Below are 26,739 nucleotides of genomic sequence, written 5' to 3' on the forward strand. Positions count from 1 at the left end.
GCTAAATATACCACACCTGCCCAACTAATCTATCAGCAGCTACAGTGAGAAGCAGTGTGCCCCAGTGCAGAGAGCATGGGCCTGGGATTCAGGGGAGTTAGGGGACCTGGGTTGCAGTCATGGTTCCACCACTCATCTGCTGGTTGGCCTTGGACAAGTCACTTCACTTGTCAATGCCTCAGTTACCTCATCGGTAAAATGAGGATTAAATGCCTGTTCTCCCTCTTCTTTAGACTGTGAGGTCTATGTGGGTTGGGCACTTTGTCCAGCTTGATTGTCAGGTATCGTCCCGAGCGTTTAGTACAGTGCTTGACGCATACTAGACGCGTAGTAAATACCACAGTTATCATTATTAATTCTTTTACCTAGGCAATATTGTTGAAATAGGAACTCCAAGTAGAATTCTTGCCTTTACCGCGTCGAACCTTGAGCAAATCGTGAAACAGAATTTCAACTGTAAAGTGGCTGCAGATTCTTGTTCCTTCCCTCTCTGTACTATATACTGTGGAGATTGAGGAGGTTTGACATTGCAAAAGAACTCTGATAGCCTTTGAAGAAACTTCTTATTACCCTCGTCGTCGTTATTGTTAAACGGGCATTGAACCACGTGTTTTTTTTGTTTTTAAACAGCAACTCAAGATCGAAAGACTCGCCCAGAAACAGGCAGAACAAGTTCAGCCTCCACCCCCAGGTGGCCCTCTGCTCGGACCCCAGCCCTTTCCGGGACAAGGCCCGATGTCTCAGATGCCTCAAGGTTTTCAACAGCCTCTTCCTCCTCAGCAGATGCCAATGAACATGCCTCAGATGGGACCTCCCGGTCCCCAAGGACAGTTCAGGCCCCCAGGCCCCCAGGGCCAAATGGGACCTCAGGGCCCCCCGTTACATCAGGGAGGTGCGGGCCCGCAAGGATTCATGGGACCACAAGGGCCGCCCGGACCCCAGGGACCTCCACAGGGACTGCAAAGGCCTCAGGATATGCATGGCCACCAGGGAATGCAGAGACACCCGGGCCCCCATGGACCAATGGGACCCCAGGGGCCGCAGGGAGGTTCGGGTCCTCAGGGTCACCTGGGACCCCAGGGTCCACCTGGTCCACAGGGGCACATGGGACCTCAGGGGCCGCCCGGCCCTCAGGGTCACCTAGGCCCACAGGGCCCACCCGGTGCTCAAGGAATGCAGGGGCCACCTGGTCCGAGAGGGATGCAAGGACCCCCACACCCTCACGGAATGCAAGGAGGACCGGGATCTCAGGGGATGCAAGGCCCTGTGTCCCAGGGACCGCTCATGGGACTTAATCCAAGAGGAATGCAGGGCCCCCCCGGGCCCCGAGATAACCAAGGTCCCGCTCCCCAAGGGATGATGATGGGTCATCCGCCTCAAGAAATGAGAGGACCTCACCCTCCGGGTGGACTGCTGGGACATGGCCCTCAGGAGATGAGAGGCATGCAGGGCCCTCCGCCCCAAGGATCAATGCTCGGGCCTCCGCAGGAAATGCGCGGGCTGCCGGGCTCGCAAGGCCAACAGGGCCCGCCTCAGGGCTCTTTGGTAGGACCTCCCCAAGGAGGCATGCAAGGCCCGCCGGGACCTCAGGGGCAGCAGAACCCATCAAGAGGACCCCATCCGTCCCAAGGCCCGCTACCGTTCCAGCAGCAGAAAACAGCCCTGCTCGGGGATGGCCCCCGGGCCCCCTTCAACCAGGTATACCTAGCGAAGTCGCCGAAGGCATGAGCGCTGTGAGAATGCGGTCATTTGCAGAAGGTGTGGTGCAGAAAGGAAATGAGAACCTTAAAATGTTTTTAGAGAGTGGTGGGAGCCGAGGGGACCGAGTGCCTTAATTATAGAGGGCAGAAGATGCCCGGTGTGGGAGAATTAATGGTGGAGAGGAAAGAAATGAAGTTGAGTGTGGTGAACCAAGATTCAGCATCAGCTTCGCCATCACTCATTAGGGTTGTCCTTCTTTCTAAAATGAGGCTCTTTTGGGAAAGAATCGTAATAAGTTGAGAGTGAGCAAAACAGGTAAAAAAATTCATGAATTGAAAGGAGACCGCTCCAAAACCTAACGAGGTCTTGGATAAGAAGCTGTTTCTTTTATTATGCGCTTTCCGATTTGCCCCTTGCTTGTTGTAAATGCTGGTTCACCCACGCGCAGATTTTGAAGACATCGTAGCTCATGCAAGAAGATGGTCTTTATTGAACTGGATGTTACATTTATTTTAGGAAGCTATGGATGAGTCTTAATTTGGGAGCAGTCTTTCCTGTGAAATGAAAAATTGTAAATTTCACTGTGTTACCTCCAAAGTAGCACCTGTAGGTTAATAGTTCTTGAGATCAGAGTTTTCATGGAAACTTTTAAGTGTATCGTACGTTTGGGGAGGAGTTATTCCTAACAAAAATACTTTTAAGAAGAAAAGCAACCGGGTTAGTTTCCTTTTTTGGCATTTCTCATTAGTGCTAATTCATTCATTCATTCAATCGTATTTATTGCTAATGAAAGTTTACTTTGTAATTAGAGCAAACACAACCCGGCGGTGTTATTGGCCATTATAGGGAAGCAGCGTGGCTTAGTCGTAAGACCCCGGGCTTGGGAGCCAGAGGTCACGGGTTCTAATCCCGGCTCCACCACTTGTCTGCTGTGTGGCCTCGGGCAAGTCACTGAAAATCTCTGTGCCTCAGTTCCCTCATCTGTAAAATGGGGATGAAGACTGTGAGCCCCACGTGGGACAACCTGATTACCTTGTATCTACCTCGGTGCTTAGAACAGTGCTTGGCACATACTAAGCGCTTAACAGATGCCATTATTATTATTGCATTCATAGTTAACCCACTTTGTAGATGAATTGCAGAGTCAGGTGGTAGACTAATGATGCATTCAGTGCTGTGAAATTATATACAAGTTTGTGGGTGCAATCTCATTATTAATGCAACAAGAATGTTCATGCATATGTGTCGGGCTCTTCTGGCAATAGTGTACCAAGCCTGCAACTCAAAACAATTTCCTTCCTAGTGCTACCTTTGACAAACTGAAAAGAGTCCAGAGAGAGAGCCCTGGCTTGACAGAGGCAGGCCTGCCCGTGCCAAGTGCTTAGCACAGTGCTGTGCACACAGAATGCGCTCAATAAATGCCATTGACTGATTGCTGGGTGCCAAGTCATGCTTGATTCTGGTTGTCACTCCCAGTTCCATTCCCTTCTCCCCTTCCCCCACCTCCATAATTTGTTGGCATCCTCAGGCAAGTACCAGGAGTCCTCGCTCTGAGTGCCAAAGAACCTTGCCAGCGTTCGGGCCCTTCTAAGAAATGATCTCCCGCCATCTCCCGCTTCCCAGCGTTCTAGGGAGCAGCGAAGCAGCGTCCCACTGCCGGTTGGATTTGGCCCTGAGTGTTTTCCATTAGTGGTGATGGTGGGCATTGAGTGCCAGCTGGTTGATTGGGGCATGGGGGCTTGGTGAGGCAAGGCACTCTGCACCCTCTCAGCAGCAGACCCTGCTGTGAACCGTCTCCTGGCAGTCAGCACTAATGCCGTGGACTTCATTTTCCCGCTTTATTACAAGAACTTAACTTCTTATCCCCTAACTTCTCTGTGCCTCAGTTCTCTCATCTGTAGAATGGGAATTAAGACTGTGAGCCCCACGTGGGACAACCTGATTACCTTGTACCTACCCCGGCACTTAGAACAGTGCTTAGCACAGAGTAAGCGAGTAACAAATACCAATATCATTATTATTATTATTATTGTTAAGTCAGACTTTCCTGCAGTCTGACTCGGCCCAGCCTGATTTCCCCGCGGCCTGGATTTGAGGACCTTGCCGATTTGGCTTCGAAGCCTTGCTGGCTTGATTTCTCATCTAACAAACTGAAGGGTTAGAAGGCTGAAGAGCAGCTGTATGTCTGATTTCTGGATGGGGGGCGGGGGTGGTGGAGAAGAGGAGATGAAACCGAGAGGGAGCGCTTCATCCAGAGCTTAGAAGAGGCAAAAAGATTTTCCACTCCCTCAGCGGAGTCTCATATATGCTTCCAGGCCGGGCTTGTGAGTGCTTCCTCGACTTGTAGCTTGATCAGGGAGTTGCTCTTCATGAAGCTCAACTCGAAGCTGCTTGTATGGTTACGGTCCCTCGAGGGCAGGGATCGTGTCTTTGAATTTTATTGTACTTTCCCAAATGCTTAATAATAATAATAACGATGGTATTTGTTAAGCGCTTACCATGTGCCAAGCACTGTTCTAAGCACTGGGGGAGATAAAGGGTTGTCCCACGTGGGACTCACACAGTCTTAATCCCCATTTTACAGATGAGAGAAGTGAGGCCCAGAGGAGTTAAGTAACTTGCCCAAAATAACACAGCTGACAACTGGCAGAGCCGGGATTAGAACCTACAACCTCCGACTCCCAAGCCCGGGCTCCTTCCCCTAAGCTACGCTGCTGCTCTGCCCCCAGGAGTAATTTAGTAAGTACTCTCGATCGATTGATTGATTTATTGACTGTCTTTTCAGGAAGGACAGAATCCTGGTCCTCCCCCACTGATCCCAGGACTGGGGCAGCAGGGATCGCAAGGTCGGATCCCCCCCCTTAACGCAGGACAAGGACCCGGTCCAAATAAAGGTAAATACCTGCCTTCTATAAAATGGATTGTCCATTATGATGGTGCAAGGAATCAGGGTTTTAAAATACTTGGTTCTTTCTGTACTTCCACGATAAAAAGAACATTAAAGAGTCCTTGGCTATAGAATGTGGTCAATCCGGTTAGGTAGCGGCTGTAATGATAAAAATGAACTCCAGACTTTTCTGTACGGTGACTTTGGTTTAGGTGGCCGTAAAGAAACCAACCCCACAAGGGAACTCGAAAACCACTTGATGACCACGATGATAATAGGCTTCTTCTAGGAGAGGTTTTCTTTTCACATAGCAAGTGCCAGCCCCGAGCGTGCAACAGTAAGGCTTGATTTCTTAATCGAGTTGAGAAACACTCTCCTGCTAAGGACTTCTTGAGGACTTCTTGGAAAATGAGGGTTTAGGGCTTGACCGAAACAGGATCAGGCATGGGATCTGAAACCCCTCAGTCGGGTGCACTGAACTACACAATTGGCAAAGAGGAAATAGGAAGTAGCCCCTTAGAAGAGAGGGCAGCAGGTTGGAAAATTAAGAGGCTAGCGCGCTATTACACATTGTTGCATAAGTGGTGCTAGAATGGGGGCTAAGATTTTTATGAGTAGAAGATAACGTTTTTCAAGGTAATGGGAAGTTGAGCCAAGTGGTTAGTCTGATATGGAATATATACCACCCCCCTTGTGAGAAACATTAGCCAACTGATTATGATTACTAGTTGACAATTATTAAATTGTGTTTGCTCTAGATGACCCTCGTGAGGGGCAGCAACACTAGAATCCAACCCTTGGCAACCCTTAGCCATGCTGATTTTTTTTCATTCTTTGAAGGCATTTTCACCATGACCATACGTTTATGTGGCTCAAGTAGGGAGAAATAATTTAGGGTCCTGCGTGTTTCCATCTGAAATTCGCTAGAGTTCAAAAACAAAACAGGAGGATGAGCAAGCAATAGGAACAGTACATAAGAAAGAACAAACTCCAAACTTGAACTCTCCAGAGGAAGAATCTTTGTACAGAGGTGGAGTTATCACCAGACTGAGAGCCCCCTTTATCTCTTCCCCCGTCCCCTCCCCGCCCCAACCCTCCGTGTCTGTCTCTACCTGTCTCCCTTTTCCTTCTTTTTCTCTCTCCCTCCCGTCTTTCTCCTCCCAGGGACCAAAGGGAGGAGGGAGAGCCGAGAAAGCGGCCCCGCCATCCCTTACTGGATTAACCAACCCTGCCGCCCCCACCGCCAGTGGCAGCGTACCTTCTAATTTTTAGGGGTGGGTTTGTTTCCTTGGAGGGACAGGGTGAGGATAATTTATTTTTAAAACACACACACACACACACACACACACACACACATACAGGTGTTGGGAAGATTAATACCCATTAGGTAAGTCAAAGTTAGTAGGGGATCTCGAATCACCTCAAGCAGGAGGGGCTCCCCAGAAGCATAAGGTGAGAGAAAAAGGCTTCAGCATCGACCAGCAGTAAGGACGAGGGCTTTTACCTCTTCTGAGGAGACCGGGTACCCGATCACATCCAGGCGGAAATAGATGCCGAGTGCTTGAAAATCAAACACGGGGGTAGAAGACAGCCGCTTTTTCCAAGAGCTTTTTTGAGTGTGGCCAGGCTAAAAATTAGCGAATTAATGGAGAAGGAGGATTTCACCTGGGAAAGGAAGAGAAGATGAGATAAAGTGATGATGGAGGAATGTTTAAGAAGATGGTGTACACCTGAGAGTTGTCTGAATTTTAAAAACCAAGACAATCTTGTATACTATGGAGAAAGGGCATTTTTTTTCCCTGCCCCCTGGGTAAAACCAAGGCCAAAAAGGAAGGATGAGCTAATTGGACAAGTGGAAAACTATAAGAATATTCTAACTTATAATGAAAGGCCAGTGTGTGTATCTTTTATTCTAGAAAAGTTATATTTGTCATTGTAAATAAATTATATATATATATGTATATATATTTAATGCATATATGTGCAGCATGCAATGTTTGATCATTCAAAAGCGACATCCTGACAAATTTTAAATGTAAATAAGCTATTTCAATTATATATTTTTATTTTGGCACCTTGTCTAAATATAAAAAAAACACCAAAGATTTCGAGAAGAGGTTAGTGGACTTCTTTTTATGGTGCACTATATTCGGGGAATGTTTTTAGAAAAGAAATACCATCCAGGAGGAAGGACTCAAAACGGTCAGGTAATAACCAGGCCTTCCCGGGAAGGTACTGCAGTGAGTCAGACGGATTGAACAGTTCCCAGGTAATCTGGAATGTATTATGAAGATCATCTCTGTATTGTATTTGGAAACCTTTTTCGTCTACTGTCTTCTGAGCTCTGACGCTTAATTAAATATTAGCAAGAATGATGATGATTTTGAGCCTCATTACTTTGCTGGACATGATCCCGTAAGAGCTTAGTTCCTGGTTTTGCTTCCTATCTAACATGCCCAGTGAATGTCGCCGCCTGGGGCTCCTGACTTTTCCTCCAGCACCGTCGTTGGCTGACTGGCCTTTAGGAAGACGCTGTTCTGAAAGAATAGGAGCCGTGGCAGGTGGCCACGAGGGTAGCATTGTGACAGCTAAGGACTCAGAAAAATCAAAAATTTAAAGTGCTCGCAGGACTGGGTAGCTTTTTCTGTAACTGGAAACGGGAAACTTCTCAGAAGGCTTTCTAGAAGACATCGTAAAAGTCAGTTGTGTTCTCCTTCAGGTGACTCCCGCGGCCCCCCAAACCATCACATGGGCCCGATGTCAGAAAGAAGGCATGACCAGAACAGTGGTCCCGATCACGGTCCCGAGAGAGGACCGTTCCGAGGGGGTCAGGACTGTAGAGGCCCACCCGACAGACGCGGGCCTCACCCTGATTTTCCCGACGATTTCAATCGACCAGACGAGTTTCACCCAGACAAGCGGTTTGGACACAGATTGCGGGAATTTGAGGGAAGAGGCGGACCTCTGCCACAGGAGGAGAAGTGGAGACGAGGGGGTCCGGGACCTCCGTATCCTCCCGACCACAGGGATTTCAATGAGGGAGATGGACGGGGCTCGAACCGCGGGCCTCCCGGAGCTTGGGAAGGACGCAGGCCCTCAGACGAGAGATTCCCACGGGATCCCGAGGACCCCCGTTTTCGCGGGCGCCGGGAGGAGAGGTAGGTCATCGGGGATTTTAGGACACCGTAGAGTTGGCCTTCAACATTCCTTTGGCACTCCCCGTTAATCAATCCATCGATCGGTCATATTTATTGAGCGCTTATTGTGTGCAGAACACCATAGTAAGCACTCCGAGTACAATATAACAGAATCGGTAGGCACGTTCCCTGCCCACAAGGAGCTTACAGTCTAGAGAAATATGCTCTGTAGCTTTGTCCTGGCTTTTCAGTTTCAGGGTTATTGTTTCTTTTGAGTAAATATGAAAGGAAAACTTTGGAGAGATGTGGCTAGGGCATTTGGGAACTGAAACAGCCGGATTGTGCTTGTACTTCATGGGTCGGAATTGAGTTTCCTGCCACCCCTCAGGGGAGATGGCTTATGATCCCAATTCCCACCATTTTGTGAGGAACTTGACTCGAACAGTCACCTTAAAGTGTGAGGTATTTTGGTTCAGTGTATGTGTACTTATAGTGATCTTCCCATATGAATCAAAAAGATCGACAAATTAAAATTGTTGAAATCAGAGGTTCAAAAGACCCTTGGATTCATCTTCATCCGTTTTCTATCCCATTCACCTTAGGTTTTAGTGGGGTCTAAGAGAAAACATTAATTTCTCTCGAATGTTTTGTAAAAGTGATGGAAAATATCTCTGAAAGAGTCTGAATTTTCCTCCCATCAATTCTTGTCCTTAGTGCTGTTTTATCAGTCTCTGTATTTTGTTTTTCTTAATTTCTCTGGTCAGCTTTTCCTTCTTAACGGCATGTCATTTTGGGGTTTGGAATGAAATGGTGGTTTCTAAAGCTGATGGTAATTTTCCTGTTTTTATTCTACTAGAATACTCTAGAAAAGGGGCTAATGATGAGTTCCTATCAGAATTGTAAATTGAAATGCCAGTGGGCCTAATGCATGTGTCTGTTTTGATTGGATGACAAGGAGACTTGCCAGAGACACGTCAAAAGTAACTGCTTCAAACTCAAATTATGACTAGATTAAGCTCTCAATCTTGAGTACTTTTGAGTAGTACTCTGCCTTTTAATTGTCTTGAACAACAGGAACAGGAAAGATGACCCAAAAAATGGAATTCCAGTGAAGAGTAGATGAAATTCAGTAATAATGCAACCCTCCCTGACCCTTCAGGTACTACTTCCTCCTCAACCAGCCTGTTCTCGAGCTGCTAGCAGGGGAGTAATATTGTCCGATTGGAGTTTCTTCTTTCCCTCCCTTCCCCTGCCCACTCACTGTTGGACGTGCACGAGCGGAGATATGACCAAAAGATGGGCAGCACAAGGCCTGGCTAGTCCAGCAGTGTGGCCTAAGTCGAAAGAGCCCGGGCTTGGGAATCAGAGTTCGTGGGTTCTAATCCCTGCTCCGTCACTTGTCAGCTGTGTGACTTTGGGCAAGCCACTTCACTTCTCTGTGCCTCAGTTACCTCATCTATAAAATGGGGATTAAGACTGTAAGTACCACATGGCACAACCTGATTATCTTGTATCTACCCCGGCGCTTCGAGTAGCGCTTGGCACATAGTAAGTGCTTAACAAATACTCTTATTGTTATTATTATTTAAAAGTTCCTGAATTATGTGTGAAAGTATTCGTTTTGTCTCTGCCATTAATTGGCCCCTATATTATAATTCCCCAGCTAGATAACATTGGAAGAGAATAAATACATAATCCATAAGGAATACCAGCATCATAAATTATCTGTAGCACATACGCCAGAGAACCTGTAGCACCGTTGTCCGGGGCTGTCACTTTTAATCTTTTTCTTGAGGTTCACGCAAGCCTATTACTGCCAATCATCCCATTTCCCCTCTCCCACCTCCTTGTCCCGTGCCCCTTCTTGGGTGATAAGGACTTTACGAGAGGGGGGCGGGGGAGGCAGGCAGAGAGAGAGAAAAAAAGAGGGGAGGAAAGGAGAGAGGGGGAAGCACAAACAGTACCAGAACCCTGAGAAGCTGCAAGAGAAGCAGCCACTTCCAAAAGGAGCCTAAAAGCAACTACTCTGGAAGGGGCCAGACATTCCACCCTTTGGGGCGGAGAAGCAGAAGAGCAAGGCAAAGTTCTTACCATTGCCCGAAGGAGCATTTTTAGTTGACCCGGCCCCTTATCTAGAAACGTTCACCCAGACTGAAATACCCCTCCGCCTCTTCTCGATTTTCTCTTTGTCTCATGCCGTTACCGTCCCAAAGATGTCATTTTAGCTGACGGTCTCAATTCAATTCTTTCCTCGTAGCTTCAGAAGAGGAGTCCCGCCCAGGCATGAAGGTCGGGGCCCCCCCAGAGGACGGGATGGTTTCCCTGGTCATGAAGACTTTGGGCCAGAGGAGAATTTTGACTCATCAGATGAGAACATGAGAGGACGAGATCTTGGGGGTCGGGGCCGTGGTAGAGGTGCCCTGAGAGGTAAGAAATCTACACTGGAAGTCTTTCTGAGGAGCCATTGGGATAGAGAGGAGAAGATTGTTTAAATCCCGGAAACGGTTGTTGAGGTCAGTGCATTTTTCTTTAAACAGGAGGTCGGAAGGGTTTACTTCCCACTCCAGATGAGTTTCCCCGCTTTGAAGGAGGACGGAAACCGGACTCATGGGACGGAAATAGAGAACCAGGTGAGATGAGAGAAATCAAGTCGTTCGTTCATCACGGTGAGCATAAGCCACGGAGTAGATCGGCCCTTCCACAGATATTTTCCTACTCAGATAAATCCAAGACTTGTTATTAGAGGTATGGCAGCTAGGCTTGGAGGATTTATGGAAATCTCAAAATCAGAGCTCGCACCTTCTATTCTGTGTTGGTCTAAAATGAAGCCTGTTGTGGAAACTATAATTGCGCTGTGGGCGGCATGGAGGTGATCCTGTAAAGCCTTGTTCCTTGGACAAAGGACAGTCTTCCTCTCTTCCTAAGTCAGAGCAGGGGCGATACAGTTTTAGCTACTGAAGACAGGTGGATGGAAGTGGCTCCAAGAAATTGAAAACCAGCAGCCCAAACAGATAGGCAGCCCACATCCTGCACTAAGAGGGAACGCCCTCCCTCTTCGTATCCGACAAGCAGTTATTCTCCCCACCTTTGGAGCATTGTTGAAGGCACATCTCCAAGAGACCTTCCCCAACTAAGCCCTTATTTCCTCTTCTCTCACTCCCTTCTGCGTCGTCTTAGCTCCCTTTTTTCAGCCTTCCTTCAGCCCCACAGCACTTATGTGCACTTATCCGTAATTCATTCATTTATTTATATTAATGTCTGTCTCCCCCTCTAGACTGTAAGCTCGACCTGGGCAGGGAATGGGTCTACCAACTCTGGTACGTTGGACTCTCCCAAACATGTAATACAGTGCTCCGCACGCGGTAGGCGTTCAATAAATAGGATTGATTGATCATAAAAAGCCAAGGTGCTTTTTTGGCTAGTCTTTCTACTTCACCCGCCTTAGGCCTGCGCTGACTTTTGCTTCCTGAGTCGGCAGAGTTCAGAGCAGAGATGATGTCATGAAGTGAAAATCACCTGTATGTTCTCAGAGGATTTGGGGCTTTCAGGCCACAGTTTTTGAACACGAACTACAGATGGCTACCGCCACCCCTAATTTCTACTTCTGTAGGGTTTTCCATCTAGTAAGTATAATAGGGGAAAGTTCTACACTGTCCTTATCAAGGAGGCTAAATGGGGTTATGAGGTAGCATGATTTTTAAGATCAAGCAAATAACTTGTCTTGCCCCAGAGCTTGTCTGACAAAGTTAGAGGACTCTTTTTGTCCCCAGAAAGCCAAAGTGAAGGTAAATTTGTGGTAAGAATTTACAGGGTCTCCTGGGTGTAGGTGGGACCTGCTGGAGTTCTCCAAGGCCAGCGCCGGACTTGCTTCCGGACCCTCAGATCATATGAGTCCCGTGAATCACGGTGAAGTGTGTCCCGTGAATCACGGTGCAGCTTTGTGGCCTGCCCAAAGAAGACCCGGCTAAAGTAATTGAGGGAAGCAGAATTAGAATTCTAAACTGGGATTCAGTCTGCATGATCACAGGATACATTTCAAGTTAAATTCACCTTTTATCAATCAGTCACATCTTTCCACGAAAGATAAATAATCATGTCCCTGCCCATAAGGAGTTTACAGTCTCCAGCTGGAGACAGATTAATAAGGGAAATATAAGCATATAAGAACATATATATATAGGTGTAGGTATATTATATATAATACAGTATAAATAGGAGAATCTTTACATAAGTATTGTGGGGCTGGGGTGAGTATGGTATCCAAGTCCTTGATGGGTGGGTGGATAAGGGAAATAAAGGACTTAGTCTGGAAAGGCCCCTGGGGAGAGCGGTGGACTGTCAGGTGTGAGGAGGGAGCTCAGGCAAGAGGGAGAACATGGGTAAAGGGTCAGTGGTAGGATAGATGAGATTGAGGTACAGAGAGTAGGTTGGTTTTAGAGGAGCGGAGTGTGTGGGTTGGTTGGAGTATGACATCCAGCGAGGTAAGGTAGGAGAGGGAGAGCTGAGTTGCCTTAAAGCTGTCAGTATGGAATTTCTCTTTAATGTGGTGGTGGATGGGAAACCAGTGGAGGTTTCTGAGGCGTGGGAAGATATGACCCGAAGGGTTATTTAGAAGAATGACCCAGGAAGCAGAGTAAAATACAGACCGGAGAGGAGAGAGACAGGATGCAAGGTCAGCGAGGAGACTGATGCAGTAATCAGGGTGGGAAATAAGTGCTTGGATCAGCCAAGTAGCAGTTTGTGTGGAGAGGTAAGGGTGCGTTTTAGCAGCGTTGTGACAGTAGAATCAACGGGATTTGATGACGGGATTGAATGTGTAGGTAATGCCAAAATTGCGGGCATGTGAGACAGGGAGTCTGGGTAGGATAGGAGATAGAGAAGACAGTGTTTGAGTGGATAGGTGAGTTTTGTCTTTGGTCTTGTTAAAGTTGGGTTGTCTGCGGGATATCCAAGTAGGTATGTCCGGAAGGCAGGAGGAAACGCGAGACTGCACAGAGAAAGAGAAGAGGTCAGGGCTTGGGAATCATCAGGATAGAGATGGTAATTGAAGCAGTGGGAGTGAGTGCACCGAGTGGATGGTGATGGAGAGAGCATCATTATTTTCATGCCTCCAAGTTCACCTGCTGTGAGTGAAACGGCAGAACTTGTACGGAGGTACCTCTATTCCAGAGAACCTGGATTTCAAACCTGGCTCTTTCACTTGCCTGCTGTGTGACCTTGAGCAAGTTACATCTGTGCCTCAGTTTCCCTGTCTCTAAAATCAAATACCTGTTTTCCCTCCTACTTAGACCGTGAGCCCCATGTGGGCCAGGGACTGTGTCTGACCTGATTACCTTAGATCTACCCCAGCACTTAGTACAGTGTTCGGCACATAGTACACGCTGTAACGAATACCACGGTCATCATCCGTCATCATCATCCTCTTCCTCATCCCATAAGCATTTGGTTTTTTCCAGCAGTGGTTAGGGAAGATCTACGGTAACACCCTTCTGCCGTTCGTGTTTGTAGAAATCCCTCGCGGGACATCAATCCTCTTATACCGGACTCAAGCTTTCCGGTTAGGAAAGTGCCAGACCACCCAGCTTTTCACATATACAGTCACATACAAAATATTCCTTCAGTACCTGTAGAACCTGCATTCGTTTTTAGTTTCATTTAAGATGCTGCTATTTCTGTCCTCCTTCAGATCCATTTCAGTGTCTCTGGCCTCACTGCTTACAGACTTTCCAAACGCCGCCGAATCCAAGGCCTTCAGATCGGTGGTACCGATTGAGAGCTTACTGAACGCAGAAGACATTCCCTGCCCTCCAGCAGCTTACACCCTCTCGAGTATTCAAAGACCTGTTGGGTTTGATGGTCTGTTTCATTTCACGGCTAGGTCATGAGCATTTCCGGGATGGTCCCCGTCCTGATCATCCTCCCCATGATGGACATTCTCCTGCAAGCCGAGAACGCTCTTCCTCCCTCCAGGGGATGGACATGGCTTCGCTGCCGCCCCGCAAACGCCCCTGGCACGATGGGCCTGGAACATCTGACCGCAGGGATATGGAAGCCCCCGGTGGGCCTTCAGAGGAGAGAGGTAAAGGTAAGAGGAAGCAAGCAAACAGTAGATTGTAGCAGAAGGCTTCTTATGGCCTAGACTTAGACGCTTGCGTCCTCTGGGCATGAGAGTTCTTGGCCCAGGGGAAAGAGAGAGAGAGAGAGAGAGAAAGAGAGAGAGAGAGAGAGAGAGAGAAAGAGAGAGAGAGAGAGGGCTGGGTCCTCTAAACCTCAGTTGGAGTCAGGTCAGATCTGCGTGGGACTAGTCAGAATCAGTTTTTCCGTCTTCCTTTAAAAGCTGACAGGACACGTGGCCAGCGTAGTGGTGACGTGGTACTGGATCTTTCCAAGCCATTGGCTACTCGATGCCTTGGATCTGAGGAGAGAGGAAAAAGTAGCACCCTGCTGCCCAGCGTCAGAGCCTTCTCTCTGCCTCATGGGGGTGGGTGACAGCAGCAGCAACTGACCGTAGGTGATGATTTAAAGGTGCTCTGCTGCCCTAAAGCTCTTGGCAAATTCTCCGTCTTTTACTCATAGCCTGCCCGAGTGCAGTTTGGGAGCAATTCACTTTACAGAAACCGCTCTTTCTGAGGTCACCAGTGACTTCCTTCTTGCCACATCCAACGGCCTCTATTCCATCTAATCCTCCTCGACCTCTCTGCTGCCACTGACACTGTGGACCACCCCCTTCTCCTGGAAACATTATCCAATCTTGGCTTCACTGACACTGTCCTCTTGGGTCTCCTATCTCTTTGGACGCTCTTTCTTAGTCTCCTTCACAGGCTCCTTCTCGGCCTCCCACCCTCTAACGGTGGGAGTCCCTCGAGTCTGTTGTACTTCTCGTATCCTCCCGTGGAGAACCCATTCACTTCCACGGCTCCGAGTGTCATCTCTACGCGATGATTCCAAAAACTCCTTCTCCACGGTCTTGCGTTTCCTCTTGCCTTCAGGAAGGACATCTCTACTCGGATGTCTCGTCGACACTTGAAACTTCACATGTCCAAGACACCCAAATCCTGTCCTCCCTTATCTTTGCCATCACTGTAGATGGCACCACCATCCTCCCTGTCTCACACGCCTGTAACCCTGGCAATATCCTCGACTCATCTCTCTTGTTCAACCCACGTATTCACTGCCACCAAATCCTGTCATGTTAACCCTAGAGCATTGTTAAAATCTGTTCTTCTCCTTCCAAACTGCTCATCCAAGCGCTTACCAAATCCCACTTGTCTACTGCGTCAGGCTCCTCGCTCACCTCCCTGCCTCTCCCTACTTCAGTCCATACTTCACTCTCCTGACCAGATCATTCTTCTAAAAAAGGTTCCCCCCACGTTTCGCCACTCCTCAAGAACCTCCAGTGGTCGCCCATCCACCTCTACATTTAACAGAAACTCCTGAACATTGGCGTTAAAGCACTCGATCACCTTGTCCCCTCTAATTTACCACACTGATTTCCTCCTACAACCCTGCCCGCTCATCTCTCTCCTCTAACAACAATTTGCTGTGTCTCAATCTCGTTATCTCACCACCAATGCCTTGCCTTCTTACACAACAGACCACCATTGCCCCATTTTCAAAACCTTACTTTAGCATCTCTCTCCCCCTCCCTGTTTTTATTGTATTTGTTTACTGCTCACTATGTGCCGGACACTGTACTAAGAACGCAGGTAGATACAAGATAATCGGGTTGGAACAAACCTTGGCCCACATGGGGCTCGCAGTCTTAATCCTCATATTACAGATGAGGTAACTGAGGCGCTGAGAGGTGAAGTGACTTGCCCACAGTCACTAAGCAGACAAGTGGCAGAGCCGGGATTAGAACCCAGGTCCCCCGACTCCCACCCCGTGCTCGTTTCACTAGGCCTCGCCACTTCTCTTTTTTCATAGTCCCTCTCCCTTCTGCATTGCCTGTGTGATACTTGGATCTGTAAATATTTGAATATTTGATATTCACCCCTCCCCTCAGCCCACAGCATTTATGTACATAACCACAATTTCTTTATTTTGAAGTCCGTCTCCCCCTCTAGATTGTAAGCTCCTTCATTCATTCATTCAGTCGTATTTATTGAGCGCTTACTGTGTGCAGAGCACCGTATTAAGCGCTGGGAAAGTACATTTCAGCAACAGAGAGAGTCAATCCCTGCCCAACAACGGGCTCATAGTCTTATGGGGAGGGAATGTGCTTACCAACTCTGTTGGATTCTCCCAAATGCTTAATATAGTGCTCTTCCCACAGTAAGCGTCAATAAATACCATTGATTGATTGATTGCCCTGAAGCCAATGGTAAAGAGTCTCTGTTTTGAGGATTTTGAAGAGGCAGAGAGCAATTTTTTTTTTTTAAGCAAGGCAGTTTGGGGGGTACAGAGTGAAGTACGAATTGGAATGGGGAGGGATTGGAGATAGGGAGATCAGCGAAGAGGTTGTCGGCAGTAGTGGAGGTGAGATGTAACTGCTTGGATCAGCGTGGTAGCTGTTTGGATGAAGAAAAGGGGGCCGATTCCTCGGTCCGGGGACACGCAGTTAGCACCAGGTTAGCTCTTGGATCAGCAGGGTTGCACTTTGGATGTAGAGGAAGGGACAGATTCTAGAGGTGTTGTGAAAGTGCAACCGAACGCCTCTGGTGACTGGCAATGTGCGGATTGAAGGAGAGGTAGGAGTCAAAGATAATGCTAAGTTTGCATGTGTGAGATAGGGAGGATGATATTGTCAACAGTGATGGAAAAGTTAGGGGAAGCTAGGTATCGGCGGGACCTCCAAGTAGAGATTTCTGGAAGGCGGGAGAAAACGTGAGACTACAGAGAAGGAAATAGGTCGGGCCTGGAGAGGTGGATTTGGAATCATCCACGAAGATCTGGTAGTTGAAGGCAGGGGAGCAAGTGAATTTTCCCACATGGAGAATAGAGGGGGACCAACATGGAGAAGAGAAGGGAACAAGCCAAAGTTAGGGGTTAGGAGACAGTTGAGGAGCCGGAGAAAGAGACTGAGAAGGAGTGACCAGAGAGATAGGAAGAGGACCAGGAAAGGGCACTGGCAGTAAAAACCTGAGCTCTTTGCACTAGGCCTGCAGTGCTTCCCATCATTGCTAGCTCCTTCCTCAAGTTGTGCCTCTCCACTATCTTCTCGCATCTCACTCCAGCGGGAAGGATCACAAAAGACCACCTTCTTGAAAAGGCCTCAGTCAGGCCATAAAGGTTTTAACCTTTCCCTGCAAGTTATTTCAAGAAATGTGATCTTCAATGTATGCGTTTGTTTTTGTTTTTTTTTTATTCCATTGGCCAGACAGGAGCAACAGTGCCACCCTTTAGCCATCTTACCCCCGAATGGCCGTTTCGATGTGCATTCTTCATGTTATAAAAAGAAGTACAACGTTACAGATGTAATGTAGTCTAACTCTAATGTTAGGCACTCACTATGTGTCGGGCACTGTATTAAGCAGTGGGGTAGATACAAGCTAATCGGGTTGGACCCAGGCCCTGTCCCACCAGGGGCTCACAGTCTTAATCCCCATTTTTCAGATGAGGTAACTGAAGCCCAGAGAAGTGAACTGACTTTCCCAAGTCACACAGCAAAGAAGCGGCAGAGCTGGCGTTAGAACCCCGGTCCTTCTGACTCTCAGTCCTGTGTGATCTCTCCCATCAGGCCCCACTGCTTCTCTTAGGACCCGTGTTAGCATAAATTAGTCGATCAGACCCGTGTTAGTGTAGATTAGTCGATCACTGGTATCTTTTGAGCGCTTATTCCTAACAGATCAGTGTACTAAGCGCTCGACAGAGTTGGTCGACCCGATCCCTGCCCACAAGGACCTTACAGAATGCCGCAGGTACTTCAGAGGTCGGCTTCTGGAAAACCGGAGGCCGGGCCCGGTGAGTAGAAGATCAGAAGTAAAAAAATCACTGTGTTGTTTTCAGGACGAGGCGGCCCGGGACCATCACAGAGGGTGCCGAAATCCGGACGGTCCAATTCCTTGGATGGAGATCATCACGACGGGTACCACAGAGATGAACCTTATGGGGGTCCCCCAGGCGGGGGTGCCTCATCCCGAGGGGGAAGAAGCGGCAGTAACTGGGGGAGAGGAGGTAATATGAACTCTGGCCCTCTGAGGCGAGGAGCATCTCGAGGTGGCGGAAGGGGCCGGTAGAAGAGGTGGAGACTGGGCGACCCCCAGTCCTTAATGGACAGTATTTAAATGCTTCTCGTGGACTCACCAAAAGAAACCAAGGAATTCTGCATCGCCACAAGTCTGGACTCTTAGCCGGGGGCATCCGCATCCCTAATTAAAGTCTTCTAGATCCGGTGACCGCTACGAGGCCGCACCACCGCGGCTGGTTACCCGTCTCGTCCTCCCCACCCCGTTTCTCTCACCCCTCCGTTGTTTTGTGAAGATAAAAGCTGGAATTTTTTTTAGTGACGTGAGACATGGAGCGCCTCCACAAATTTCAGTTCATGTCTAATCGAAAACTTGTTTCTATATGTACAGTTTGTCTGAAGAAAATGTTGAGTTGTTTTTGTATGAATACAGAATGTGATTTGCGCAACGATTAACATAAAACAGCCGTCCGGTGACTCCCGTGACTCCCCTACAGCTGCACTCGTGAATCAGTCGCCCCGTCGATCTCAGCGCGGGGGATCGCTCGGCTAATCGAAAGAGCTAATCGTTCCGCTTTTATAACACAGAGCTATAAAAGGACTTTGGGTTCACGTACTGGGTGTCGTCACGCATGATTCTGCCAATGGTTCGTCGGTTTTTTTCCGTGACGGTCAACAGGGGAGAGTCGTTGCGTATCCCTGCCTCCGCTCCTGCAAAAGGATACCTCAGAGAAAGCCGTGCGTGTATAGTGATTGCGCTACGTCCCTCTCTCTGCCCTGGGCGCGGAACCAGGTTGCAGAGCTCCAACAGCGGGTGTGACTCGGAGCCCGCCCGGCTGCTCCCTAGCCCCCGCCAGGCAGCTCTGGCCCGTGGAGTCTTGTGAACAGTTAGATCTCCTTTTACCGGCCGCATTACCTGGCGGCCGAATTCCGCGACCCGGAGCGAATCCATCTCAGGAGGCGTCGGCCCCATCCGTCAGACGCCAAGGCGAGGTCAGAGGGGAGGAAGGGAAGACATCTGATAGACCCAAGATGGAGGACTGAAACATTTACACGGTAAACACTTTCCAGCGGGGGAAGCCAACGGTTATCGAAAGCAACCCAACAACCCTTAATAAAGCAGACACGATAGCGGTTTCCTCAGGGTCTCGTACCAGAGTTCTACCTGCCGGACGGCGGGATCGCCCTAGTGCCACTGAGCGGATGGTGCCGTGTGCCTGGGGGATTCTGTCGCTGTCAGATAAGGCTGCTGGCAAGGAGAAGAAAGTGCGTTAGGATATCCGCTGCTCTTCCGGCAGGTTGAGTGACACAGAATGTTCCTCTTCAACCTCAGTCTTACGAAAGAGATGGTGCCAGGATCCTACGTAGGGTCTGGACTGGCTCCAGGGTCCCGCTGGGTTGGCGAGGGAAACAGATGCCAGTCCCACCAGACCCCTAGGGAGGCCCGCGTGACCCGAGCGGACTTGCCGAGCTCACGCTGAGCCACCTCGGTGGCTCTGCCGGTGTTGGACAGGAAAGGCCTGCTGGTGTCAGAATCACGATGCTGCTCCAACAGCTTATCAGAAGAGCAACAGGCTGACAGGCGTGTATCCGTCCAACTTAGTGGAAAACGGGCTTTCTGAAGAAAAAGGAAGGGTTGTTTGCAGTTTGTGGGAGAAGGAAGCGGAGGATGAGCGTGAGCCTAAAGAAACTCCTGCTCCAGGTGTGAAATGGAGCCAGAGTCTCAAATAAGGAGCTACTTGAACAGAAAAGTAGGAGCTGGCAACCTTAGATCGGTGCATATAGCACTGTTTCCCATTACCTTCCCAGTGAAATGGATTTTGATCTTTTCCCAGAAAAACCCAACAGCTCCCTGGCCCAGCAGAGTTTATTTCATTAAGTCCCTCCGGCTGAACAACGGTGGATATTTCATTGGCAGGCTTAGTCCGTCACGCTACTACCCTGTAAAAGATGGTCCGTTAGCGAGGATTCTAGTTATCATCGATTCACACGGTTACACTTCTTGTGGATTCCAGGGGATTGGTGGGCCTGCACCACTGAGAAGCGTAATAGTTCCTAAGGCCACTAGCTAGAACCAGGTCATTCGTGCTACCTTCTGTGAGCAGTTTGGGACGTCCCTCTACCGCGCTCCTTTAAGTCGTGACAAAGTTACCTTTCTTTAGATGGAGGCTTTATATTTATCAGTGCTCTGATAAGACGGGCGTTGGGGTCTCGAAGAATCCCGTGTTTAGGAAAACTTGATACAGTACACACACACACACCATCTCCTCCAACCTCCTGTCCCCAAGTCTCTTCCAATCTCACACCGCCTTCTATTCCGGGGAGGAGCGCCGGAGGAAACGTTCCCTAATGTCCCAGCAGCGCTCTGCCGAAAGGGCATCTTAAAAACATGTATCACGGGAGGATTGACCGGTTGCTTGGTGCGCTAAATCTGCCTCGTCTCTGAAACCAAGGGTCCTATGTTCCATAAAAGAGGCAATGTCATTGGGGAAGGCAGATAAGTTTAGAGAAAACGTTTCCTTAACGATGCCAGTCCTGGGTTTGGCCATAAGAAGGGCCTGTGTTGGCATGAAAATACCCAGCTCGAATGAACGAAAGAAACCTGATCATTCCTGTCACGTAAAAATCAGACTTTCCAATCATGAAACAACATCAATCAACAAAATGTATAACAGACTAAATGATGGAATTGCTACATTTGCTGTTTTATTTGAATAGGAATTCATGTTTGGAATTATGCTTTCATAATACATGATTATTAGAGAAACTGTATTTTCAGTGGCATTCACCTAAGGCGCTTGAGAAAATGGTGGGGAGGGTGTCTGATGGCACAGATGATCTTGCCAAGAAGCTTGTTCTGTGTTGGCCCACAAAAATAACTATTTTGATTTATGAGATTAACTCTGAGAGTTACCTAAAAGTTGGTCATGTGGAGTTTCTGGTATTAGAGTATATGTTTCTCACTTTAATTGGGCCAATACTTCATTTGAGTTCTTTGGCGATCAAACCCCAAAAGCCTATGAAGGATAGGAGAGAACCGATGTCACACAAGGGGAGAAAAATCAAGTCCCTCTTTTCTCCCCGGATTTTTTTTTTTATCCGGGAGACTGATAAAGGAATAAAATTGCTAATTCAGCCCTTTGATTCTAGTTGCTTTTTTTTTTTTAAACAAGACCATAATAATAATTTGAATCAAGTACCGGCAACCTCTCAGTCATTCATCCGAGCCCTTCAGATCTGAGACGAAAGAGCCTTCTGTAATCTCATGATTTTATCTTTTTGCATGAGTTTATTAGTCGACGCAAGTATATTAAAAAACAGATCATGCCGGAGGAAAAAATAATGTATGCAACACTAATTATATAAATTTATTAAATATGTCATACTTCACATGTGTAGAGTTTTAACTTGGTTTACACATTTGATATCAAGCTTTATTAAGATCCAATTTTAAATCTTGACACCTTAAATTCTGCTAGCTTTGTTAGTCAGCACAGAATTGTTCTTTAAACTGGGGTGCACCAAAGAGACGGCATTTGACCGTCTTCTGATTTTCTGATGGTATTTTCTGCCACCCCAAAACACCCTCCTCCTAAGGAGGCTGACGCTAGGGGAAGGTCGGGATAAATTCAAAGGGCAAGGATCATGTCTTCTAACTACCGGTACTCTCCCAAGCGCTTAGTATGGTGTTTGAACGGATACTGATCGGTTGAACTCGCTTACCCGATAACCTTCATCTTTCCCTCCACTGCCCATTAACGGGTCACCGGAAGCAGCCAGTGACAAATTTCTTATTTGAAAAAGTGCTTTGGCCAAAACTTTAGAGAGTACGTAGGATTTTGAAAGGATTCTTAGAGGTAGTTACCCCTGTTTTACAGACAGAGAAACTGGGGCAGAGATGAAGAGTTGCCCAAGGCCACACCAAGCAGCTGAAAAACTGCAGTTGGAATACTTGCGAGTGCTACGGCATCTGCACATTTTTACACTCAAGTTACATTTACCGACCGATCCATCTTTCAGACTGTGTCCTTCAGATCGGCCCCAAAGATTGTCAAATTCTGATTATCAGTATAAAAATCATACCAGTTTTTTTAGATTCATGGAATCCACATGGGTTAACTTAATGAGATACAGCCTAACAACAAAAAGCAACATTGAAATTACACGCAAATTAAGCCCGAGGAAAATATGCTGAATAAAATTAGAATGATTAGTTCTTTGGATATATAATTTACAGTTCCAAGTAAGAACACCTTAAAAATGCGATAATACTCCATATTTTTAAAGCAGGGCTTGTTTTTGTTCAGTTTTTCCTTTCCCGGCGCACATTTTTGAAACCGGCGACTCGTCGGATCATTTCAGAAGACCATACCGGCTTTCGTGAGGATGGTGCATTTGTTTCTTCGGCCACGTCGATTTCCCTACGGGAACATCTCTAACGCTACCGGCCACGGAAACGGCAACTTCTCTCCCCCGCGGGAGAACGCTGTTGTCCCCAAAGTGTAAACCAGGCCGGGACCTCGTTTGATCCAGTGACAGTCTTCACCTTTAACGTCACATCATCACACTTCATTTTAAACTCGGTCACAGGCAAATGCATTTTAGCCACCAGAACTAGAGAACTGTGGACTGGACCATTTGGGCACGTCTGTGGACGGGGCGGCAGCAATGAGAATCAACAGACGGTCCAAGAGCCGGCAGGAAAGTCATTTCGGTTTTATGTCTGGTCCAAACGCGGCCTTGCTCCTTGGGGCTCCTCTGAACTATCCAAAGAGCGGGAGGAAGTAGGCAGCCCCCGTGGACTGCTCACCACGAGCAAAACCTCCAAATAACGCCTTTCCTTAGCCCAGATGTCCGGTCCCGCGTGGATCGGGCCCGTCTCCGGGTTTCCACTAAGGGGACCCGGTTCTTCAGAAGGCGGTGGGCCCTAGTCATGACCCTCGTCAGGTCTCGGCCAGGTCCCGGTCGTGCCCCTGGTCAGGTCCTGCTCCAAGTTGGGCCCCGATCGTGCTCCGGATCAAGCTCCGGGCAGGGCCCCGGTCAGGCCGCGGTCGTCCTCCCTGTCAGGCCCCGGTCGTCCTCCATGTCAGGCTCCGGTCGTGCCCCTGGTCAGGTCCTGCTCCAGGTTAGGTCTCGATCATGCTCCAGATCAGGCCCTGATCAGGCCCCGGCCGTCCTCCAAGTCAGGCCCCGGCCGTCCTCCAAGTCAGGCCCCGGCCGTGCCCCCGGTCAGGTCCCGGTTGTGTTCCATGTCAGGCCCCGGTCATGCCCCTGGTCAGATCCCGGTAGTCCTCCATGTCAAGCCCCGGTCAGGTCCCTGGCGTCCTCGGTGTGAGGCTCCGGTCGTGCCCCGGTCAGGTCCCGGTCGTCCTCCGTGTCAGGCCCCGGTCATCCCCTGATCAGGCCCTGGTCATCCTCCATGGCAGGCTCTGGCTGTGCCCCGGGTCAGGTCCCGGTCAGGCCTCCATGTCAGGTCCCGGTCGTGCCCCTGATCAGGTCCCAGTCGTTCTCCGTGTCAGGCCCCAGGTCAGATCCCTGTCGTCTTCCACGTCGGGCCCCAGGTCAGGCCCCGGTCGTCCTCCACGTCGGGCCCCAGCTCAGGCCCCGGTCGTCCTCCACGTCGGGCCCCAGCTCAGGCCCCGGTCGTCCTCCACGTCGGGCCCCAGCTCAGGCCCCGGTCGTCCTCCACGTCGGGCCCCAGCTCAGGCCCCGGTCGTCCTCCACGTGGGGCCCCAGGTCAGGCCTTGGTCTTCCTCCAGGTCAGGCCCCGGGGGCGGCCCCGGTCGTCCTCCGGGTGAGGCCCCGGCCCTGGCGGGGTGAGGGGGCGTCGCCGGCCCGGGGGCTCAGACGGGGAGGCCTTGGGGGAGGCCCCGGCCGAGCGTGGCGCCCAGGGCGTAGCGCAGGGCCGCCGCGCCGCCCCAGGGCAGCCGTCCGAGCAGCGCGGCCACGAGCACGGCCGTCTGCGCCGCCGCCCCCAGCGCGGCCAGCAGGGCGCCGCGCCTCAGCAGCGCGCCGTACAGCGTGGCCGCCAGCGCCGCCAGGTAGAGCCCGGCGGCCCGCCACGGCAGCTCCTCGGCCCGCCGCGCCCGCCGCCACACCCACAGCCACGCCGCCGCCGCCGCCAGCCCCGACCCCAGCGACCACAGCAGCGCCAACCTGCGGGCCCACGGCCCCGCCAGCGCCACGCACGCCGCCCACAGCCCCACGCCCAGCCCGCCCCACGCCCAGCGCCGCCAGCCCCCCGGGCACCGCCCCCCGCCCCCCGACGAAGCCGCCTCCGCCCTGCGGCCGAACGGGCTCAGCCGGGCCAGCCAGCCCCGCGCCCCCTGCGCCCCCTGCGCCCCCTCCGCCCCCTCCGCCGCCTCCGCCGCCGGCCCGGCGCCCTTGGAGCGCGCCAGGTAGTCCTGCAGCTGCCGGTGGAGGTCCGCCATCTTGGGGCCGGGGGAGGGGGGGGGAGGAGGGAGAAGGAGCCACGCTCCATCCGGGGACTTCCGGGAACATCCGGGAACCTCCGGGGACACGTGACCCTGCCTCCTCCTCCCCCCCCCCAGGGGTGTGACGTAACGCGGCCCTCAGCCCCCTCCACGCCTAGGCCTGGCAGGGGGAAAGGCCTCCCCCCCACCCAATGATTGTAATCATCATGTTGGTATTTGTTAAGCGCTTCCTATGTGCAGAGCACTGTTCTAAACGCTGGGGGAGAGACAGGGGAATAATAATAATGTTGGTATTTGTTAAGCGCTTACTCTGTGCAGAGCACTGTTCTAAGCGCTGGGGGAGAGACAGGGTCATCAGGTGGTCCCACGTGAGGCTCACAGTTCATCCTCATTTGACACATTCATTCATTCATTCATTCATTCAATAGTATTTATTGAGCGCTTCCTATGTGCAGAGCACTGTTCTAAGCGCTGGGGGAGAGACAGGGTCATCAGGTGGTCCCACGTGAGGCTCACAGTTCATCCCCATTTGACACATTCATTCATTCAATAGTATTTCTTGTGCGCTTACTCTGTGCAGAGCACTGTTCTAAGCGCTGGGGTGGACACAGGGGAATCAGGATGTCCCACGTGGGGCTCACAGTCTTAATCCCCATTTTACAGATGAGGGAACTGAGGCACAGAGAAGTGAAGTGACTTGCCCACAGTCACACAGCTGACAAGTGGCAGAGCTGGGATTCGAACTCATGAGCCCTGACTCCAAAGCCCGTGCTCTTTCCACTGAACGCTGCTATTGAGCGCTCACTATGTGCAGAGCACTGGACTAAGCGCTTGGAATGAACAAGTCGGCAACAGATAGAGACAGTCCCTGCCGTTTGACGGGCTTACGGTCTAATCGGGGGAGACGGACAGACGAGAACAATGGCGATAAATAGAGTCGAGGGGAAGAACATCTCGTAAAAACAATGGCGACTAAATAGAATCGAGAGACCTCTGACTCCCAAACCCAGGTTTTTGCCACTGAGCCACACTGCTCTGTGCCAGCCCCCCTTACTCAATAGGTGTACTAATAATTGTTCTCAGTAGTAATACTAATAACGACGATGATGATGGCATTTGTTAATAATAATCATCACAATGATGATGGCATTTGTTAAGCACTTAAAAAAAAACTGGGCATTTGTTAAGCACTTACTATGTGCAGAGCACTGTTAATTCATTCAGTAGTATTTATTGAGCGCTTACTATGTGCAGAGCACTGGACTGAGCGCTTGGAATGTACAATTCGGCAACAGATAGAGACGATCCCTGCCCAATGATGGGCTCACAGTCTAAATGCATAATGTATAATGCCCTAATGTATATGGCATTTGCCAAGTGCTAACTCTGAGAGACTATTAATACCTGCCTCCCCCTCTAGACTGTAAACTCATTTTGGGCAGGGAATGGGACAATTACATTGTTGTATTGTCCTTTCCCAAGTGCTTAGTACAGTGCTCACATGCCATTGCTTGATGTGATAATGTATTTATTTTTTATTTATTTTTAAATGATATTTGTTAAGTGCTGAATAATAGTAATAATAATAATGGTATTTGTTAAGCACTTACTGTGTGCCAAGCACTGTTCGAAACGCTAGGGGAGATACAAGGTGATCGGGTTGACCCACGTGGGGCTCACAGTCTTAATCCCCATTTTACAGATTAAGGGATTTTGTGAGAAGCAGTGTGGTTTAGTGGAAAGAGCTCGGGCTGGGAGTCAGGGGTTGTGCGTTCTAATTCCGCCTCTGCCGCGTCATCTGCGTCACTTTGGGCCAGTCCCTTAACTTCTCCGTGCCTCAGTTCCCTCATCTGTAAAATGGGAATTAAGACTGGGAGCCCCACCTGGGACAATCTGATAATCTCCCGCAGCACTTAGAACAGTGCTTGGCACCTAGTAAACGCTTAACAAATACCACCATTATTAATTTTATTTATTTAAGTAACTGAGACGCAGAGCAGCTAAGTGACTTGCCCAAGGTCATGCAGCAGACACGTGGCGGAGCAGGATTAGAACCCATGTCCCCTGACTCCCTAGACCGTGTTCTTGCCACCAGGCCGTGCTGCTTCTGTACACAGTATAATAACGTTGGTATTTGTTAAGCGCTTACTATGTGCCGAGCACTGTTCTAAGCGCTGGGGTAGATACGGGGAAATTAGGTTGTCCCACGTGAGGCTCACAGTCTTAATCCCCATTTTACAGATGAGGTAACTGAGGCACCGAGAAGTACAGTGACATGCGCAAAGTCACACAGTTGACAGGTGGCAGGTGGAATAGAACCCATGACCTCTGGCTCCTAAGCCCGTGCTCTTTCCTCTGAGCCCCGCTATACCAACTGTGAGCCCCATGTGGGGTAGGAAGAGTGTCCAATCTAATTAATTAATTTGTATCTTACCTTGTGCTTAGAGCAGTGTT

The 26,739-nt window shown here is 49.6% G+C and overlaps 2 protein-coding genes across 5 annotated transcripts in view; one reads left to right on the forward strand and one right to left on the reverse strand.

The window, feature by feature from the left end:
• The window catches only part of WDR33 (WD repeat domain 33), a 136,513-nt gene extending 115,527 nt beyond the window's left edge, over positions 1–20,986 (forward strand). For 3 of the 4 annotated variants that reach the window (XM_029061590.2, XM_029061601.2, XM_029061595.2), the window contains 7 exons: positions 631–1,698; positions 4,487–4,595; positions 7,308–7,746; positions 9,983–10,152; positions 10,263–10,355; positions 13,604–13,810; positions 17,674–20,986. In XM_029061590.2, the coding sequence (XP_028917423.1) occupies positions 631–1,698; positions 4,487–4,595; positions 7,308–7,746; positions 9,983–10,152; positions 10,263–10,355; positions 13,604–13,810; positions 17,674–17,903 (2,316 nt within the window). In that variant the 3' untranslated portion in view covers positions 17,904–20,986. The remainder of the gene's footprint in view (positions 1–630; positions 1,699–4,486; positions 4,596–7,307; positions 7,747–9,982; positions 10,153–10,262; positions 10,356–13,603; positions 13,811–17,673) is intronic. The other variant, XM_029061609.2, reaches the window with a different exon arrangement.
• Positions 20,987–23,170: 2,184 nt separating this feature from the next.
• On the reverse strand, positions 23,171–24,282 carry SFT2D3 (SFT2 domain containing 3). Its single transcript, XM_029062663.1, has one exon. The coding sequence runs from the start codon at positions 24,280–24,282 to the stop codon at positions 23,695–23,697; it is 588 nt and encodes a 195-aa protein (XP_028918496.1). The 3' UTR covers positions 23,171–23,694.
• Between the last annotated feature and the right edge of the window lie 2,457 nt (positions 24,283–26,739).

This window comes from Ornithorhynchus anatinus, chromosome 1 (genome assembly GCF_004115215.2).
Source record: "Ornithorhynchus anatinus isolate Pmale09 chromosome 1, mOrnAna1.pri.v4, whole genome shotgun sequence".
NCBI classification, from domain to species: Eukaryota; Metazoa; Chordata; class Mammalia; order Monotremata; family Ornithorhynchidae; genus Ornithorhynchus; species Ornithorhynchus anatinus.

Coding starts and splice junctions, on each gene's coding strand:
- SFT2D3 (XM_029062663.1), bottom strand. CDS start 24,282: ATGGCGGACCTCCACCGGCAGCTGCAGGACTACCTGGCGCGCTCCAAG.